This window comes from Pelodiscus sinensis, chromosome 29, assembly GCF_052426305.1.
Source record: "Pelodiscus sinensis isolate ZL-2025 chromosome 29, ASM5242630v1, whole genome shotgun sequence".
NCBI classification, from domain to species: Eukaryota; Metazoa; Chordata; order Testudines; family Trionychidae; genus Pelodiscus; species Pelodiscus sinensis.
This window is the reverse complement of record NC_143080.1, coordinates 13,489,071-13,508,919: the sequence shown is the minus strand read 5'-3', so window position 1 is coordinate 13,508,919 and position 19,849 is coordinate 13,489,071. Positions and strand designations below refer to the sequence as shown.

Sequence of the window (19,849 nt, the reverse complement as noted above, 5' to 3'; positions counted from 1 at the left end):
CCATCCTGACCCTAGGATGTGCAACAAGAACTTTTAAACCAGCAGCTGTAACATCTCTGCTAGAGCCTGCATCGAAGACTGGGAGATTCGGTGCATGTAACGTAATATTCTTTAACAACTTTACTCTCATGCTTTTCTTTCTTGTGTTAATAAACCTTTAGTTTTAGATTCTAAAGGATTGGCCCAGCGTGATTTGTGGGTAAGATCCAGAGGGTAAATTGACCAGGGATCTGTGGCTGGTTTCTTGGAACCGGACAGGACTTGTTCGGGGTAGGTGAGATTGGGTGTTAGGACCCCCCTCCTGTGTATGAGGCCCAGGGCCATCTGGGGCACGGATATTGCTGGGGTGTCGGAGGGGTTTTGCTCGTAAGGCTTCAGGCAGGCAGCTGAAGCGCTCTGTGAGACTGGTTTGTGGTCTGTTTGGAGAGGTCACCAGTCTGGGGGCTGTAAGGAGCCCCGCATGTGAGCAATTCGCCCTGAGCGGACGCCCTCAGCTGTGCCTAGACACGGCCCGGTCCGTCACAGTGGCGTAGTTGGCAGGATCCACAGATCTTGGTCAATTGAGCTTTGGGATCTGGACCCCACGCTGTCTAAATTTGATTTTTAGTACTCAGAGTTTGGTTGGGTAAAGGGCAGCCGAAATGAGTGAGTGCCAGTATGAGAGCCCAAATAGAGAGGTTCTGAAGGATTTGTGCTCGGGGAGAGGCATTGCCTTTAGGAAAAGGGCCTCTAAACTAGATCTGGTAGTGTTGTTACTAACCAGAGATGTGGATGAAAAGGAGCAGAAGCGAGCCAAGGAAGCTGCTGAAAGAAGGCAGAAGGCTGATGAAGAAATTGCTTGGAGAAAGCAGGAGCTGGATCGGGAACTTGAGATGAGAAAAGCAGAACATGCAGAGAGAATGGCAGAGAGGGCCAGACATCAGCTTAAGGAAATGGCGGAGCATGCAGAGAAGATGGCCCTAGCCAAGGAGGAAAATGCTAGACTTGACCTCCAGCTTAAGAGACTAAAAGAACAAGAGAGACTGTATTCTCCTGAAGGTTCAGTGTATAACTCTGTGGGTATGCGGTGTGCTTATGATATGGCAGGTAGGTGGGATTAGGTGCTAGGACCCCCCACCTGTGTATGAGGTCTGGGGCCATCTGGGGCATGGTTATTGCTGGGGTGTCGGAGGGGTTTTGCTCGTGAGGCTTCAGGCAGGCAGCTGAAGCGCTCTGTGAGACTGGTTTGTGGCCTGTTTGGAGAGGTCACCAGTCTGGGGGCTGTAAGGAGCCCCGGATGTGAGCATTTCGCCCTGAGCGGACGCCCTCAGCTGTGCCCAGACACGGCCCGGTCCGTCACACCCTGTGTGAGTTTTCAGTTCCTGTGACTGTCAGACTCAAACGTCTGGGGCAGAAATTCCCCAGCCAGGAGTCGCCTCCGGCTGAACTTTCTGAGGGTTGCGGCTAACACGGCCTGGAGTTGCTCCGGCGGGGAGAGGGGAAAATACTCGGCGTCCCATGATACACGGAAGCTCTTTCACTGAGAAGCTCCCTGCCTCGGAGCAGAGACTTGACCCTTGGCCGGGAGGTCGCTCTGGGGTCGGGGAGGTGCCCGTTGCCTTCCTGTGAGCTTCAGCTCCACATGGCTGGGAACCCTGGGAATGGCGCGACCCACGTGCCCAGCCGAGGGTTGGAGTGCGGCCGCCTTACGGGGCGATGAATCGCTCTGGGCTGAGCCTGCTCCATCCCCCCGACGTGCCGACTGAACGTGCCCCTTTGCCACAGAGCGGCTGAGCCTGCACGAGTCTGGGGCCCGGGGGCTGGGCTGGGTTCCTGAAATGGCCCCCCCTGGCCAGCAGTGCTCCGGTGGCAGTGGGCGCGGGAACAGAGCTCACGGAGACGGTGCCACCGGTGCTCTCTGTGCTTCCCTGCTGGTCCCAAGCAGCCTGGAGGCCCCTGAGTGGCAGGTGCGGGGGGACGCAAGGACACTGCTGGCTGCAGGGCTGGGCAGCCTGGATCCCTCGCGGTTCACGTCCCTCCCCTCACGTCACACGTAGGGGTGGAAGCAAGTGCAAGTTGGGCTGCCCTGGCCTGGCACCCCCGGGACCCGACTGGTCCCAGACGAGGGATTTTGCTGCAGAGCCTGGATCCTGCTGCTGCTTCAGGCTGCCCCACAACCTCTGCTCCGGGCTACCTCTGCCGTGAGAGGGGCTCCTGCTGTGCTCTGTGCTCGCCCTCCACTGGGACCCTCTGCTCCTGGATCATCCAAGGAGCACGGATGTGGCCAGACCAGAGAGTCCCGGTTACAGTTTCAATCTGTGGTCGAGTCGGCTACTCCCATCCCCCCACCTGCTGTCTCTGTATGACAGGCAGCAAGGAGGGGGAAGCAGGAGCCGGTCCTGAGGGGAGTCAATTTAAAGCTGTTTCCCCCCAGCACCGTCTCCTGCCCCCTGCCTCTCTCAGAAGCAGCAGCGCAGGTGGGGTGGGGGGGGCAAAGCAGACCCTGTCTGTGGCGGCCTGGGCTGGCCATGAATAGAGGCTGCTCTGCCCCGTCCCAGATCCCCACCGGGAACCCGGCGGACGAGGGCTATTGGACCCGCGTGAGCGAGCCCAGCTCAGTTGCAGCTGGCCCCAGATCTGTGACTGTGGTTAAGCATTTTCAATGTAGGAAGAGCCGGCGGGCAGGTGCCATTTCCAGTGCAGAGCCGCAGGGGGAGCAGGTCCCGGCGCAGTGCGAGCCGGGGCTGAGCGCCTCCCCCACTGACGGATCGTGCCCTCGACAACAATGTTACTGACGACTCAGGGAGTGAAATGCTTCTTCACGTCCCTAGTCACAGGCAGCCCTGCCAGGCGGCCCGGCGAGGCCCTGCCCCGGCGCACCCAGCCGCAGCCACCGCAGGGCGCCCGGCCGCAGCGCTGCCTCGGCTCCAGGCGTGTCCCCCCCAAGGGCCCGTCTCCTTGTCATTCCTCACGTCCCTGCCCAGGGCCCCCCTTGGGCACCGTCCCTGCACCAGCCCCGGGGCAGAGCTGAGATGGCCCCTGCCTGACACATTCACCGCCTGGCGGCCAGGGGTTCAGGGCCAGGGCTCCCCTCAGTCTGGAAGGGCAGGGCCCCGCTGGGCAGCGCCAGTCTGTGCTCAGGTCATGTGGGGGCATTGAACAGACAGTCAGAGCATGCCCCCGCGAGCTCCCAGTCTGAGCCGGCAACGGGAGGAGGGACCAGAGAGGGGAGGGGCCCTGCCCAGCTCACCCAGCAGGTGGGTGGCGAGGGGAGGAGCAGAACCCAGGAGCGAGCGTCCCAGCCTCCGGCCCACGCAGCCTGGCATGGGCAGAGTGAGCTGCCGGAACAGTCACTGGGATACCGGCCCAACAGCGCGACGTGTGAGGCTGCAATTGGCTCCTGGTGGCAGCCCCCTCGCTGGGGACTTGCAGTGCTGGAGCCAGGGGAGAAGTGCTGTATGGAAAAGGAGGGAGGGAGGTGAACCAATGGGCCTTTCCCATCCTTGTGCGCTGGGGCTCTGTGCCTCACTTTCCCCATGTAAGGTACTGAGCCCAGTCCTTAGCAAAGGGCCAAGTCTGCGTGAATTCTGCTCCGGCGTTGCCCTGTCACCCTGTGCCCTGGCCAGTAACAAGGGCCTGGCGCCGCCTCTGGTGCTTTAGTGGCTCCTGACGCTTTTTCCTTCTCGCCCAGGATGCAGCTTTGAAGCTTCTCACCAACACGCGCATCTGTGAGCATCAGTTCCAGGAAACGCCAATTGCTGCTGACCATGACCTAGGTCAGTGCTCCAGGAGCTTCTGTCCCCCGTGGTCAGCAAACCCCAACCCTCTCGGCCCCCGGGGGAGATGGCCCCACGGGCTCCTGCATCAGGCCTGGGACCTGGGTTCTGATCCTGGTTCTGACAGTGCCCTTGGCAGATCCATTGTTCTCCATGGATGGGGGAGGGGGTGGAGTTTCTCCATTGTCCTCAATGGGTCTCTCTAGGCCTCCCTGTCCCAGCTGCTCAGCGTGGTTAACAACCGGCCCCTCTGGCTCGCGACTCCTGGGCGGGCTCTGCAGGGCAACATCCCATTAACCCTGCGTGGGCAGAGCCGGTGGCCACGTCCATTCCCAGAATGGCCCCAAGTATTGAGACTTTGCAGGTGCAGATATGTGAGCCACGTGACCCCCAAAGCAGCGTTGGGTCCCCTCACCCCTCTTTCGATCTTTGCTAGACTTCCGTTGGGACGTATGTTACTACAGCAGAAAATGGACCTCACAGATCGTCGCTCAGCCGGAGCTGGCGCCGCGTGCGTACTTCCCAGAGACGTGGCTGTGGGACCTGGTGGCTGTGGGGTGAGTGAGGGGCTGTCACACACCGTCCCTGCCAGGCCTCCGGGCCAGACCCTGGGAAGCAGCCGCTCCCGGATGCAGCGCCCTGGCGGGGGAGGCTGCTCACATGGGGCCGGTTCCGGTGCCTGTTGCCAGCGGAGAGGAACCCAGCACAGCGGTGGCAATAACAGCCCAGCGCCGAGGGAGAGCGAGGCAGGGGGCTGGGAGCCTGGAGAGCCCTGGGACCCTGCGACTCGCCAGCAGAGTGGGGTTCACACCAGCCCCTCCCCCTGCTCTGCACATGGGGGACCAGTGGGAGGGCGGGGATCCCAGAAGGGAGAATTGAGGCTGATTCCCAGGAATAGCCCCTGGCAGGGAGTCGTGTCCGGCTGCAGAACGGGGGAATCCCCCTCCCATGGGACACTGAGTCCAGCCCAGGAGCCCCAGGGCAGGGCAGGATCCTGCGCTAGCTGAGGTGGGGCAGGGGCAGGTGATCTGGGGGCGCTGAGAGCTCTTCCCCTTGCGGACATCTGGGATTGGCCTGTTTCTGGGCACTCGGCTCAGGGCCCCAGCCCAGGGGAGGGTCGGGCCGGGATGTCTCTGCTGGCTCTGCCCATAGTGTTCCCCCGGGGCGGCTGCGTCTGACGCTCTGTGTGTCTGTCTGTGCCCAGCGAGGGGGGCTCGACGGACGTCCCGCTCTCGGTGCCCGACACCCTCACACAGTGGAAAGCCGGGATGTTCTGCACGGCGGAGGGGGGCTTTGGGCTCTCCCCCACGGCCACCCTCACAGTCGTCAAGCCCTTCTTTGTGGAGCTGGCCTTGCCGTACTCCGTGGTCCGGGGAGAGGCCTTCACCCTAAAGGCCACCGTCTCCAACTCCCTGCAGCAGTGCATCAAGGTGAGCGCCGCCCGGGGTGCCGTGCCGAGCTGCTGGGGCTGGCGAGCTGGGACTGGAGGCTGCGCAGTGGCTCAGGCCAGCGAGTGGCACCAGCAGCTCCTAGCTGTGACCCAGACACCCCGCAGTGACCCCTGGGCTCAGCACAATGCGGCGAGCGGGGCCTGAGCCTCAGGGGGTCCCCTCTCGGCCTGGAGCTGGCGCGTGTGAGCGCGGCCCCCCCAGCCCTAAGGGGCTCTCGTGTCGGGCCCACAGGTGCGAGTGATGCTGGCGGAGTCGGTGCAGTTCCAGGTGCAGGCGGGTGAGGACGGCGCCTACAGCAGCTGCCTCTGTGCAGACGAAGGGAAAACTTTCCAGTGGGAGGTGACGGCGAGCAGCCTGGGTAAGGGGCGCTGGGGCTCTGTGGTGGGGGAGGGGCGGGGAAAGCACGGAGGGGGGAAGGGAAGGGAAGGGATGCTGGAGCCTTCGCTCTAGGCAGGCAGGTGGGGCCTTTGCAGGTGCCTGGGGGTGTTACTGTGATTTGCAGAACTCACTGCAGCAGTAACGTCACCGTTTCTGTGGGAGCAGCGGTTCGTGAGATTTCCGCACCCACAGACACAGCAGCAGTTCTCCTCCGAACAGTGTCCCTGTGGGTGCTCCACTCGGATCTCCGTGCGTCCTCGCGCTGCTGGTCGGAGATTGAGCCTAGCAGGGCCTTCCCGCACTGCGCCTGCACAGTCCGTCTCACACTGGTTATGCCTGTAGATAGGCATGCGGCGTGATCCTCCCTCAGTTCTTTTTCTACTGTCCTCAGCGGAAGACGGAGTCACAGCAGTGCTCTCCTGTCTGACAGGGAATTGAAAAGCAGTGTAGTTACTTTACCAGCTGCCAATAGTTTTAGTCAGTGTAAGAGCAGGTTCACGTAGTTCTTTAAAAGACCCACCACCGATGACAACAAAAACGCTTCCCCAGTTTCCCCCTTCTCCACTCTGTTTCTCTCCAAACTCCGATTCCTCACGTTCGCTCTACATGCCAGGCTCTCCTGGCTTCAGGAAATGTGATTCATGTCGGGACTCAAGGCCAGTTTCTGACGGACACGCGTCCTGTGTTAAATACCTGGGCAAAAGCCACATACGTAAAAGTGCCCCCAGAGCGGGGAATCGGTGCGGAATGAGGCTGAAGAACCTCCTCTGGGAGGAATCCCTCCAGCCTCTCAGGGATAAGTCCCCAGACACTCGGGCACACTCAGCGCCCTGTGCAAGGGCAAGTTCATCGCCCACAGAGGCTCTCGAGTGCTGCAGGCTTCTGCGGCACAATCGCTGCCCCCACGTCCTGTGCTGCCCGTTCCCCGGTGCTGAGAAGACAGACCTCAGCTAACAGAGCTGCCAGAACAGAAAGGCTCAGCCCCTCCGATGCAGCTACCTAGCTGGCACTGGCAGGATACGCCACCGCCGGCACCCACAGGCGCCCCAGCAATGAACGAGCCAGTTCCTGGCAGTCGGAGATAAACCAGCAATGGCACCGGAGCATAAGAAAGCGACTAAAAAGTCACGTCACTTACAAAAAGCCCCAGTCGGGTGCACCCTCTCCATCGGTGCAGGGAGCCACCGTCACCACGCTCCCCAGCGCTACCTCAATCTAGCCCGTACAGACAGAGTGAAGAAGTTTTCCCCACTCTCCCACACCAGCGTCACCATGAGCTAAACATGGCAGCAGGCAGGGGAGTCGTTTTTGTCTCATCCCCAGCGGGGTCAGTGGCTTCATGGCGCTCCACCCGACACCATCGTTTTCAGCCGCCCCCGCAGCTTCCATGGCTTAACCACCCATGGGCGTATCCACCGCAACAGCTTCAACCTCAGTGGCCTCTCTGGGAACAATGGCACCAATATTGCCCCTGCTACTTCCATCACCACCGCTCATGAGATACCCCAGCGTCTACACCAGCGCTTACAGCTACAGGGTCTCCAGCCACCACGGCTCATTCATCACCTTCTAGTGCCCATCCCTCAGTAACAACCCAGGCAGACCCAGCACTTTCCTCAGTCCAATTCCGAGAGCTCCTCACAGGTCCCGCCGTCTTCCCCTGTTCCAGAGGAGGCAGTTTTCCAAGTTTCACCCTCTCCACCTGCAGACGACCTAAAACAATTTCAAGAATTATTCAAATGGCTCAGTGCAGGACAAACCATATAAATTACTCAAAATACTCCACCCAGCTTCATCATCAAAGGTAGCATTGCCCATTAATGAGTCTATCGTGGAACCATCGGATGTGCTCTGGCAGACGCTGGCTTCTACTCCCCCCACCAACCACAGAGTGAGCAGAAAATATTTGTCCCAGCCAAAGGGATGGATTTTCTATTCTCACATCCGCACCCAAACTCATTGGTTGTGGGCTTGGTTCATCACAAATCAAAACATTCCCAATACAAATCTACACCTCAAGAGAAAGAGCACAAAGGCTTAGATCTCTTTGGCCGGAAAGTGTACTCCTCCGCCAGCCTCCAGTGCAGGATATCAAATTCAATGGCCCTTCTGCCTAACTATGGTCATGCCAGTTATTCCAGATTACAAGATCTCTTACAGGACCTTCCTGAAAACAAGAGACCCCGTCTCCAGTCCATCATCAAAGAGGGCCAATCCATGGCAAAGACAGCTCTCCAGGCTGCAATGGATGTGGTGGATACAGCAGGATCCCTGCAACAGCAAGAGTAATGCTCAGGGCCCCATGGTTACAATCATTGGGAGTCCTGAAAGAATTACAGACAAAGGAGGAGGGACCCTCCCTTTGAGAGGAACCAACCGTTTGCTACAAAACCAGATGCGGTGTTACACTCACTGAAAGATTCCCGCACCACACTGCGTACTTTGGCATGAACACCCGGGCTAATAAAAGACTCAGATTCATCCCAAACCACAGACCAAGAGACTTGAACTATCACAGGCAACAGCAGAGGCCATATGACCACAGGTCCAAGCAACGCCCCAGTAGAAGGGGACTCAACACAACCCGTCCTCCAGCACTCAGTCCACTTCAAATAGACAGCAGATTTGAAGCTTTCATCAGGGGTCTGAGCGACCACTCTAGAGGCAGCTCATCCAGATACAAACTTCCTTCCCTGCATGAGACCCTTTTATCATCAATGGGGTTCGATCACAATGGACAAACAGGTTCTTGAGATCATCAAATCAGGCTACACAATCCCTGGTACATCTATACCCCCTACCCAACCCCGTACCCCGTCCCTCTTCAGGGACCCCTCCCACGAGACGTGTTACAAGCTGCTCAGCCTAGGGGCAATAGAACCGGTTCCCACCGATATCAGGGAAGAGGATTCTATTCCAACTACTTTCTAACTGCCAAGAAAACGGGGCAGGAGGCCAATTTTAGGTCTCAGAAAGCTCAAGAGGTTTGTCTGCAGCAGCAAATTCAGAATGGTGGCTCCTGCAACTATTCTACCAGCACTGGACACAGGGGTCTGGTTCTCACCCTAGACCTTCAGGACGCATATTTTCATACACCCAGTCATCCTGCCCATGGGAGATTTCTCAGGTTCGTGGTAGGACAAGATCACTACCAATACCGAGTCCTTCCTTTTGGTCTGTCCACGGCCCCTGGAGTTTTTTCCAAGACTTTAGCTCTGGTCACGGCTTTTCTTAGGAGGCAGAACATCATTATTTTCCCTGCCTTGACGACTGCCTAACCCAGGGCCCACACGCCAACACACAGTACCCACGACAAACGCTACCAGAGACTGCTCCTCCCAACTGGGCTCCTGATAAATATCCACAAATCTACCGTAGAGCCCCCCAAGAGACAGATTCATGGGGGTGCTCCTCGAGGCAGAGGCAGCAGAATCCTCCCTCCCACTGCAACGATTCCAAACGCCCCGTGACCTGACCGAGGAGTCACACGCCCCCTCCACACAGCTCGCACGTGTCTCCAAGGCCTGGGACTCACGGAGGCCGCAATTTTTTTTTTTTTAGAGTGGAGCCCCCATCAAAAAATGTCGCCCGTCCCTTCCCTAAAGCCTGCTTTGAAAGCAACCCCAGTGCGCGGTGCTCTCTTCTATTAACACATGTGGCCTAATGCTCATGATATGGCTGCAACTGGCTGGCTCATGCTCTGGGGGGCTGTCACGTTACTGGATTTTGAGGGAAGCAGCCAGATCATGGCTGCACCCATGGGAGGGGGGGATGTTGGCCACAAAAGTGGCACAAAGGGGGCCCTGTGAGGTGTCCCATAGAAACCTACTTTCTTCTGATTCCATATATGCTATTCATGGGATTGTATAATGTCGGTATGTGAAGTGAGAAGCATGTATTTTGTGTGGATACCAAATGTTTCTCTGTATGTGGTTGAACTATGGGCAAAGCAGCTCAGCCTATGGACATGCTAACGAGCAAAGCTCTGGAACAATAGCCCTCTATAGGCCAAGGACACACCTCAAGAGTGGTGACTCAGCCCTAGGGGCTACCAGCAGGGAACACAGGGATAGGCCATGGGCCAGGTGACCTGTTGTAGCCAAGGAGAGACCAGGAAGGAGGGATAAATAGGCCATGTGGTCGACTCCATCTTGGTTCTCAGCTCAGCACTTCATCCCAGAGGCAGCAGTGAAGGGATTGAAGAGCTGGAAAGACCTGTGGACCCATCCTGATCTTAGGATGCGCAACAAGTACTCTTAAGCCAGCAGCTGTAACATCTCTGCTAGAGCCTGCATCGAGGACTGGGAGATTCGATGCATGTAATGTATGATACTTTAGCAACCTTACTCTCATGCTTTTCTTTCTTGTGGCAATAAAGCTTTAGAGGATAGATTCTAAAGAATTGGCTCAGCGTGATTTGTGGGTAAGGTCCAGAGGGTAAATTGACCAGGGATCTGTGGCTGGTTTCTTGGAACTGGACAGAACTCGTTTGGGGTAGGTGGGATTGGGCTCTAAGACCCCCCCCCCCACCTGTGTATGAGGCCCGGGGCCATCTGGGGCACGGATATTGCTGGGGTGTCGGAGGGGTTTTGCTTGGGAGGCTTCAGGCAGGCTGCTGAAGCGCTCTGTGGGACTCGTTTGTGCCCTGTTTGGAGAGGTCACCAGTCTGGGGGCTGTAAGGAGCCCCGAAGTTGAGCAATTTTCCCCGAGCAGACGCCCTCAGCTGTGCCCAGACACGGCCTGGTCGGTCACAGGAACCCCCCCCCCCCCAATCAAGGCTAATGGAGGCAGATGGGGCAGAGGCATCAGAGGCTCTGTGCTGGGAGGTGGAGGGAGGGTGGGAAAGGGTCACTCAGGGCTTGGCTCCATGAGGGAGGGGAACAGGGGAAGAGCTGAAGGGTGGGGGGGAAGACACCCGGGCAGAGAAACCCCTTCCAGCCTACGCGCCACTTCCCACAGGCGCCACCTCCCTCGGCTCTGCCCTCTCTTCTCCCCCTTTCTCTCTCTCACCTTTTTGTCTTTATTCTGATTTTCTCTCCCTCCTTCTCCATCCTCCCCCTTGCTGTCCCCTCCCCTCTCGGACCGGGGCCCTCTGCAGCGGCTGGGCATGGGCGTGGGGCTCTCTAACGGGCGTCTCCGCCTGGCTCCGCAGGGGAGGGGAACTTCACCGTCAGCACGGAGGCCCTGCGCACGGAGGAGCTGTGCGGCACGGAGCTGGCCATGGTGCCGGCCCAGGAGCTAGTGGACACCGTGATCAAGCCCCTGCTGGTCCTGGTCAGTGTCTGCTCAAGCCCAGGCTCAGTGGAGGGAGGTGGGGTTGCCAATCGGCCGAGTGTGCACTTGTGATTGACCTTTGTCAGGCTGTGACGTGCAGGGTCCTGTCTCCTGACTCTCTGATGCTCCTTCCCAACAGCCGGGGGGGATCGTGGAGGAGAAGTCGCACAGCTCCCTGCTCTGCCAGGAAGGTAGGAGCCCAGCGCCTGTCTGGGGCCCGTAACACAGGGAGATGCCTGAGCAGTTATAGAACCAGCTGCCATGGGCCAATGGCCCGAGCTCCTCCTACCGAGTCTCACTGGGCCCGTTGCACCAGCTCCTCCTCCCGTCAGCCTGGCCCGTGTGACCTAAGCTCCCTGCAGAGCTCATCATAAGGGCCCTGTGGGGCCGGGAGAGGGGCCAACCCCACAGGCTGGGCCCAGCCCTGAGAACCCTGCCCCTCCCCCAAGGCCCTGGCGTACCACGGCGTGGGGAGCTTGGGACTGAGCGAGGGGAGGTGACCGGGCGAGACCCCCCGAGTGGTGTGGAATGGGGGGATCTGATTGGCTGGAGGCTGGGGCAGGCTCCCATCAGGCCTTTCCGGTTGTGTCTTTGCCTTTGTGTCTCGCAGCGTCCGAAGAAATCTCCTTACAGCTGCCTGCGAACGTCCTGGCGGGGTCCGAGCGGGCCCACGTGACTGTCCTGGGTAAGGAATTCCCCTGCCCCACCCCTGCCAGGGCGCGGTGCCTGCCCAGCCAGCCCGGCTGTGCCCAGCGCTCCGGTCAGAGAACCAGGGCGTCACGGACGGGAAAGCCCCAGGAGGTGGAGTGGGGGCCTTGGGCTGGGGCAGGACCGGTCCTGCAGTCTGTGCTCCAGGGCCTCGCCCAGCGAGGGGCCGCAGACTCTCACGGTGGTGCCAGGAAGCTGTGCCAGGGCATTGGCCTCTTGGCCATTCAGGCTGAATTGAACTAGGGGCTCGGAGGCCGGGCAGCTGTTGTTCAGCCTGGTCATTCTCTGCTTCCCGATTCCCTTGGTGGCAGGAGACATAATGGGCGCGGCTCTGCAGAACATAGACCTGCAGCCCACGTTCTTCAACGATGTAGAACAGAACATGGTCCAGTTCGCTCTCAACATCTACACCCTGCAGTACCTGGAGAAGAGCGGGCAGCTGAGCCCGGAGATCAGAGACAAGGCCCAGGGATTCCTGCAGAGCGGTGAGTGTCCTCCCCTCCCCCGCCCCCAGGACTCTGGGCCCGGGTTCCAGTCCAGCCCCAGCTCTGGGCACTGGCTGGCCCTGGGGTCAGGGAATGGGATCCTGGGCCTTTCTCTCTGGACAGCAGTTCCCACCCAGGTGCATGGGGAGTGTTTGGCTCAGGGGCTTGGGAAAGGGAGAAAAGCCTTTTCCCCTCTAGGAACACCGGGGTGTCCAGCCCCAGGCCAGGGAACTGCGGGGTCAGGGCATTATTCAGCCTCAGCTCTGTCAGTGCATTCAGACCGCCTCTTGGAGTCTCTGATTCTCAGCGTGGTGGTGGGAGGGGGGGGCTAGCGTGGTGGTGGGGGGGGGGGGGGGCTGGGGTGGATTCTAACCCCTGCAGATGAGCAGATCCAGGACTCAGTGCATCTCTCCTGCCCTGCAGGGTACCAGCGCCAGCTTCGCTATAAGCGCAAGGACGGCTCCTACAGCAAACATAGGAAGAGCGACCCCACAGGCAATAGCTGGTGAGGGGCTGAACGGGGGAGTCAGGGCTCCAGGTGGGGACAGGACATACATGGGCTGCAGCCTGGCCCCCAGCCCCACTGTTATTCCAGTCCTGCTCCCCACACAGCTCTGCCCCACGGCCCTCTCTCTGATCTCCCAGTCCTAGCCCGGGCTCCCCTGACAGCTCTGCTCATCCCCCTCCATGTGCTAGATCCCCCCCAACCCTGGCCCTAAACATGCCTCCTTCTTGGCCCGCAGCCTCTCCAGCTGAGGGTCCTTCAGGCCCAGGGGCCGAATGCAGCCCCTGGCTTGCTTGGATCCAGCCCCCGAGGCTCAGCATTGGGGAGTCTGTGCTGGCACCCCAGCCCCCAACCCACGGGGCTGGAGCACACAATGTCTACTAGTCTGCTCCCCCCCCCCCCCCAGGCTTTGGTGTGTGAGGAGAATGGGGGGAGGGTCTTTCTCCTTCTCTCTTTGCTTCTCACTTGTCCATGGCCCCCGACCAATTTTTCTGTGGGTCAATGACCCCCACATCAAAATGGTTCCCCACCCCTGCTGTAACGGGTCTCTCCCCACCCAGGCTGACGGCCTTCGTCCTCAAGTCCTTTGGCCAGGCCAGACCCTACATCTCCATCGATGAGAAGCATGTAAACCGCAGCCTGCGGTGGCTGCAGCGTCACCAGCTGGAGAGCGGCTGCTTCCACCGTGTGGGGGAGCCATTGAGGAACATCCTGCAGGTGGGATGCCAGGGGGATGGGCTGATGGGGTGGGAGAGGAGGGAGAAGCTGGGCAAGTCCCTGGGCCCCCCTATGGCAGCTGGTTTTTGTAATCCGGTTTCGCTTGGGGGTTTCCCTGGGTTTTAGTGGTAGCTGAATGGGCCGGAGAGCCAGGTGTGACGGACAGGGCCGGGTCTGGGCACAGCTGAGGGCGTCCGCTCAGGGCAAATTGCTCCTTACAGCCCCTGAGTGGAGGCCCTTCCCAAATAGGCCACAAACCAGTCACACAGAGCCCTTCAGCTGCCAATCTGGCCAGCAAGAAACCTCACGAGCAAAACCCCTCTGATACCCAGCTCTCCCTGTGCCCCAATCAGCCCCGGGCCTACACACAGGTGAGGGGTCTAGAACCCAATTTCACCTCCCCTGAACGGGTTCTTCTGGTCCCAAGAAACCAGCCACAGATCCCAATCGATTTACATTCTGGATCTTACCCACAAGATCACTTTGGCTATTATCTTTGAAAAGTCGTGGAGATCGGGAGAAATCCCGGATGACTGGAAAAAGGCAAATGTAGTGCCCATCTTCAAAAAAGGGAAGAAGGATGATCCAGGGAACTATAGGCCAGTCAGTCTTACCTCGGTTCCTGGAAAAATCATGGAAGGGATCCTTAAGGGATCCATATTGAGTCACTTGGATGAGAGGAAAGTGATTAGGAATAGTCACCATGGATTCACAAAGGGAAAGTTGTGCCTGACCAATCTGATTAGCTTCTATGATGAGGTAACTGGCTCGGTGGACATGGGGAAGTCAGTGGATGTGATATACCTTGACTTTAGCAAGGCTTTTGATACGGTCTCCCACAATATTCTTGCCAGCAAGCTAAGGGATTGTGGATTGGATAAATGGACGGTAAGATGGATAGAAAGCTGGCTAGAAGGCCGGGCCCAGCGGGTAGTGATCAATGGCTCAATGTCAGGATGGTGGTTGGTTTCTAGCGGAGTGCCCCAAGGTTCGGTTCTAGGACCGGTTTTGTTCAATATCTTTATTAATGACCAGGATGAGGGGATGGATTGCACCCTCAGCAAGTTTGCGGATGACACTAAGCTGGGGGGAGAGGTAGATACGCTTAAGGGCAGAGATAGGGTCACCACTGTCTGGTCTCTGGGGTTCTGGCAAAACACTGACTGACTCTACCTGAGTCACCTCATCCCTCTCCCCAGCAGACACAAACCTTGGGCCACCCCCTTCCTGGGCCTTAGCCATATCCAGACCTAACTCTGGGACAACAACACTGCTCTCAGCCAACACAGGCTGTGGGGCATCTTCCTCAGACAAAGGAAGAAACTCTTCTCCACACACGGACAGACAACCAGAGACAGGTTTTCCCTTGTCCCAATACCCCTGGCTAATCTCAGGCATACAGCTAGCCACTGGGACAGCTTCCTTTACTGCCCCACTGCTACTTCCACCAGCCAAATTGCCAGCTTGCACACACTGTGCTTCACACAACTCAATTTCAGCTTGTGCAGGTTCAATTCCACAAACCTCACCAGCCACCAACTCCTCACCAGCCACCAACTCCTGGAAAAAAGAAGATTAAGGGGGGACATGATAGCGGTTTTCAAATATCTAAAAGGGTGTCACAAGGAGGAAGGAGAAAATTTGTTCCTCTTGGTTTCTGAGGACAGGACAAGGAGTAATGGGCTTAAAGTGCAGCAGGGGAGGTTTAGATTGGACATTAGGAAAAAATTCCTAACTGTCAGGGTGGTCAAATATTGGAATAAATTGCCAAGGGAGGTGGTGGAATCTCCCTCTCTGGAGATATTTAAGAACAGGTTAGATAGACATCTGTCAGGGATGGTGTAGACGGAGCTTGATCCTGCCTTGAGGGCGGGGGGCTGGACTCGATGACCTCTCGAGGTCCCTTCCAGTCCTATTATTCTATGATTCTGTGATTCTATGATCCTCAACTAAAGCTTCACTCTGGCCAGCCACTCCAGGCTGCCCCGGAGAAACATTTCCCTGACTTCTGGGCTCTTCCTGCCCTGGTTCTGATTCCAGCCTCACCTCTGAGGCATCAGACGGGCTCTCACCCACAGGCTCACTGCCCCCTTGCACAGACACACAGGCATCTGCCACAGGCACACATGTAGAGACACTTTCCCCTTGGGTACAGGGAGACTGACCAGCTCCGGGAAACTTTCCATACCCACGTGCATCCCCTACCCAAACCTCCCTGTTAGCTACAGGTAACACAAAAGGTTTGCATTCACACATGCTTTGGGATTGGGTCATCACATCAGCTGGGCAAAATACGTCTGCCATATCATAAGCACACCGCATACCCACAGAGTTATACATTGAACCTTCAGGAGAATACAGTCTCTCTTGTTCTTTTAGTCTCTTAAGCTGGAGGTCAAGTCTAGCATTTTCCTCCTTGGCTAGGGCCATCTTCTTTGCATGCTCTGCCCTTCTCTCTGCATGTTCTGCTTTTCTCATCTCAAGTTCCCGATCCATCTCCTGCTTTCTCTTAGCAATTTCTTCATCTGCCTTCTGCCTTCTTTCAGCAGCTTCCTTGGCTCGCTTCTGCTCCTTTTCATCCACATCTCTGGTTAGTAACAACACTACCAGATCTAGTTTAGAGGCCCTTTTCCTAAAGGCAATGCCTCTCCCCGAGCACAAATCCTTCAGAGCCTCTCTATTTAGGCTCTCATACTGGCACTGACTCATTTCAGCTGCCCTTTACCCAACCAGACTCTCAGTACTAAAAATCAAATTTAGACAGTGTGGGGTCCTGATCCCAAAGCTCAATTGACCAAGATCTGTGGATTCTGCCGACTACGCCACTGTGACGGACCGGGCCGTATCTGGGCACAGCTGAGGGCGTCCGCTCAGGGCGAATTGCTCAAATCCGGGGCTCCTTACAGCCCCCAGACTGGTGACCTCTCCAAACAGGCCACAAACCAGTCCCACAGAGCACTTCAGCAGCCTGCCTGAAGCCTCACGAGCAAAACCCCTCCGACACCCCAGCAATAACCATGCCCCAGATGGCCCCAGACCTCATACACAGGTGGGGGGTCCTAGCACCTAATCCCACCTACCCCGAACAAGTTCTGTCCAGTTCCAGGAAACCAGCCACAGATCTCTGGCCAATTTATCCTTTGGACCTTACCCACAAATCACGCTGGGCCAATCCTTTAGCATCTAACAACTAAAGGTTTATTAACACAAGAAAGAAAAGCATGAGAGTAAGGTTATTAAAGTACAGTACGTTACATGCACCGAATCTCCCAGTTCTCGGTGCAAGCTCTAGCAGAGATGTTGCAGCTGCTGGTTTAAAAGTTCTTATTGCACATCCTAAGATCAGGATGAGTCCACAGGTCTTTCGGGCCCTTCAATCCCTGCACTGCTGCCTCTGGGATGAAGTGCTGAGCTGAAGACAAAATGGCATCGACCACATGGCCTCTTTATACCTCCTTCCTGGTCTCTTCTGGTCTCAGCCGGTCACCTGGTCCTCAGCCTCTCTCTGCTGGCAGCTCTTGGGTCTCCGCCCTCCTGCGTTAGGTGTGTCCTTGGGCCATCAAGTGCCATTGTTCCACAGGGCTTCGCTACTCAGCCTGTCCATAGCAATGCTTAACCACATTCAGAGAAATATTCAGCTTCCACACAGATTACAGATTCCTACCTACACACACAGACATTATATACTCACATAAATAGCGTACATAAGATCCACAAACGATAGGCTCCCATTCAATACCCCACATGGCTTCCTTTTATACCAATTTCTGGGGCCAACACCCCCACCTAGGGGTGCATCAGTGATCTGGCTGCTTCCCTCAAGATCCAGCAACGTGACACTGCCTAGAGCAGGGGGCTGGACTTAATGACCTTCTGAGGTCTCTTCCAGTTCTATTATTCTATGATTCTATGATCACACTGAGCCAATCCTTTAGAATCTAAAAGCTAAAGGTTTGTTACTAAAAGAAAGAAAAGCACGAGAGTGAGGTTGTTAAAGGAGAATACATCACATGCATCGAATCTCCCAGTTCTCGATACAGACTCTTAGCAGAGACGTTACAAACTGCTCTCTTAAAAGTCTCTGATTACATCCCATGTCAGGATGGGTCCACGGTTCTTTCTGGCTTGTTGTTCCCCGCAAGGCTGCATCTGGGATCAGGAGCTGAACTCAAGAGCAGACAGAGGGTGCCACATGGCACTTATATCCCTCTCCTGGCACCTTCCTGGCCAGAGCAGGTCACTGCAGGTCACATGGTCCAAAGATCTATCCTTGTGTCCCAAGGCAGCAACCATTATTGTGGCTGGTCTGCAGATACCCAGACATTCCTCAAGTGTGTCTCTGGAACTTGGAGATCTATTGTCTCTGGAGCCTTGCTAATTAGCATAGCCACTGGCTGACCATTCTTTGCCCATTGCTCTGCTCAGACAGAGAACCTTCCAGCATCACCACAGAGTCCATAATTATAACTCCGCAGACAGACATTACACAAGTACGTGAATAGCACAGACAGTCAGTAGAACAGAAGCTTTCATGTGACACCTCACGTGGCCCCTCTGTACAGACTTTTGTGACAACCGCCCCCCCCCCCCCGCACGGGTGCAACAGTGATCTTCAGAACCCAATAACGTCACACCGGGTCAGAGGGTTTTTGCAGGAGGGAGCAGCCCTGCTCCATCCACCCTGGCTCCTGAGCAGCCCAGGCTCCCCACTGGCACCGAGCAGACCCCACACCCATTGCATGGCATGGAGAGCATGGTGGGCCCAGCCTGGCCTTGAAGTCATGTGACTACCATGACACCCCCCCCCCCCCACACAGCTGGGTCAGAAGAGCAGTTCTGGTGCATCATGGGAGATGTAGTCCGAAGGACCCAAGTTCCAGGGCATGGGGGCACGGGGCAGGTGCACTGAATGTGGATCTGGCTTGTGGTGAAAGGTTTCCACTCAGTCTCCGATCCCAGAGGCTGCGGTTTGGGCCCCGCTGGTCCCCAGCCGTTTGCAGGGGCCGGGTCTATCTGGGAGGGCTGGGGCCGCCCCCGGCCGGTTGGGAGCTAGGAGGAGACAAATCTCAGGCACAGTCTGGATTCCCGCGCGGGGGACGATTTAACGAGCCGGAGCTCGCCCGGGGGGGGCGAATCCCTCAGCCGCTGCAGGACCGGCCCCGCGTCTCCACAGGCGTCTGGGGAACGTCCCTGCAAACCCGCAGCCCGGCCCTGGCGCAGGGGCTGAGGGAGGATTTCACACGGGGCCCAGTGCAGCCGTGGCCATGGAGCCATTGCCGCCTCGCGCGAACTAGCCCGTGGGACTCACTGCCACAGCCTGGCCTCCCGGGCTGCTACGACCCACGTGGGCCTGACAGGCCCCAGCAGGAGGAGGGGCCCATGCAAGCCCCCCACAGCGCTGGAGCCAGATCTGCTGGCCCTACAGGCCTGGCCTGAGGCAGCTCCCGGTGTCTCCACCCCCCCCAGGGCGGCATCGTGGATGAAATCTCTCTCTCGGCTTACGTCACGGCAGCGCTGCTGGAGCTGGGGCAGCCGCTCACGGTGAGGCCAAGCCCTGCCTTCCTGCCGGGGCTGGGACCAGGGCCTGGGGGGCTGAGGGTGAGGATATGGGGGTGTCAGGGCGATGTTCGGGGTACTGGAGATAGGAGGAGGTGTTGGGGGAGGGGGTGCTGGCAGTCTGTGTTGAGTTGGTACCAAGGCCTGGGTCAGGGTGATGTGGGGTGTTGGGCTGGGGTAGGGCAGGGAGATTTGGCAGGTGGGGAGCGGCTGAGCTGGTTTGGTGTCTAGAGCTCAGTGGGGGAACCTGGGTGAGGCTTGTGGGGGTGCAGGGTGCAGGTGACGGGGGCAGGGACGGGCTGGGACAGGTGAAAGCTGGCTGCCAGGTGCAGCGCTGTGAGAGAGTCTGTTGGGTGTCTCCCCCGTCCCAGGACCCCATGGTGACCAGGGCCCTCCAGTGCCTCCAGGAGTCCTCACGCACCAGTGACCTCTACACGCGGGCGCTGCTGGCCTACGCCTTCGGGCTGGCAGGGCGCACGGAGCTGCGGGATGCCCTTCTGGAGAGCCTGGCCCAGCACAGCGTCAGAGCCGGTACCGCAGCGCCTTGCTCCAGTGCCCTCCCCCTGGTGGCCTCCAGACACAGGGCAGGGCTGCCCCCCACGGCCCTGCCCACCCACTGCCCCCTGCCCTGGTGATGGCTCTTCCCTCGGCCCTTCAGCTGGGCCCTGCTCCCCTCCTGCCCCCTGCCCGAGGACCCCTCACTCCGGTACTCAGTGTCCCCCTCTACCAGCGGTGATCCCGAGCACAAGCAGGCTGGGCAATTGCATCCCATGGGGTCTCCAATTTGATCTTCCCCCACCAGCCGCTCATCTAATGCATGTGGCCTGTTCCCTGGGGGTGGGGCTGGGATGGATTTTGGGTTGTGGATAGAATACAGCGAATATTTCTAATGGGCTGGGGGGGGGGATATACCTGCTTATGGCAGTCGGTGAAGCACAGGGCTGGGCTTTAGTCTAGGGAACAGCAGCTCCAGGGTTTTGAGCCGGGGACCCTAACAATGACCAGCCCAGTGGCCTCCTG

General features: G+C 58.0%; 2 protein-coding genes across 2 annotated transcripts in view; both read left to right on the top strand.

Annotated features, from left to right (window-relative positions):
- The window catches only part of LOC102447783 (alpha-2-macroglobulin-like), a 51,751-nt gene extending 40,821 nt beyond the window's left edge, over positions 1–10,930 (top strand). The window contains exons 17-21 of the mRNA XM_075918689.2: positions 3,671–3,755; positions 4,192–4,312; positions 4,960–5,185; positions 5,438–5,564; positions 10,737–10,930. Of these exons, the coding sequence (XP_075774804.2) occupies positions 3,671–3,755; positions 4,192–4,312; positions 4,960–5,185; positions 5,438–5,564; positions 10,737–10,930 (753 nt within the window). The remainder of the gene's footprint in view (positions 1–3,670; positions 3,756–4,191; positions 4,313–4,959; positions 5,186–5,437; positions 5,565–10,736) is intronic.
- LOC102452635 (alpha-2-macroglobulin-like protein 1) overlaps positions 1–19,849 on the top strand; it is a 124,022-nt gene that overhangs the window by 99,474 nt on the left and 4,699 nt on the right. The window contains exons 22-28 of the mRNA XM_089773964.1: positions 10,998–11,049; positions 11,469–11,543; positions 11,878–12,051; positions 12,475–12,556; positions 13,117–13,273; positions 18,740–18,814; positions 19,201–19,360. Of these exons, the coding sequence (XP_089630090.1) occupies positions 10,998–11,049; positions 11,469–11,543; positions 11,878–12,051; positions 12,475–12,556; positions 13,117–13,273; positions 18,740–18,814; positions 19,201–19,360 (775 nt within the window). The remainder of the gene's footprint in view (positions 1–10,997; positions 11,050–11,468; positions 11,544–11,877; positions 12,052–12,474; positions 12,557–13,116; positions 13,274–18,739; positions 18,815–19,200; positions 19,361–19,849) is intronic.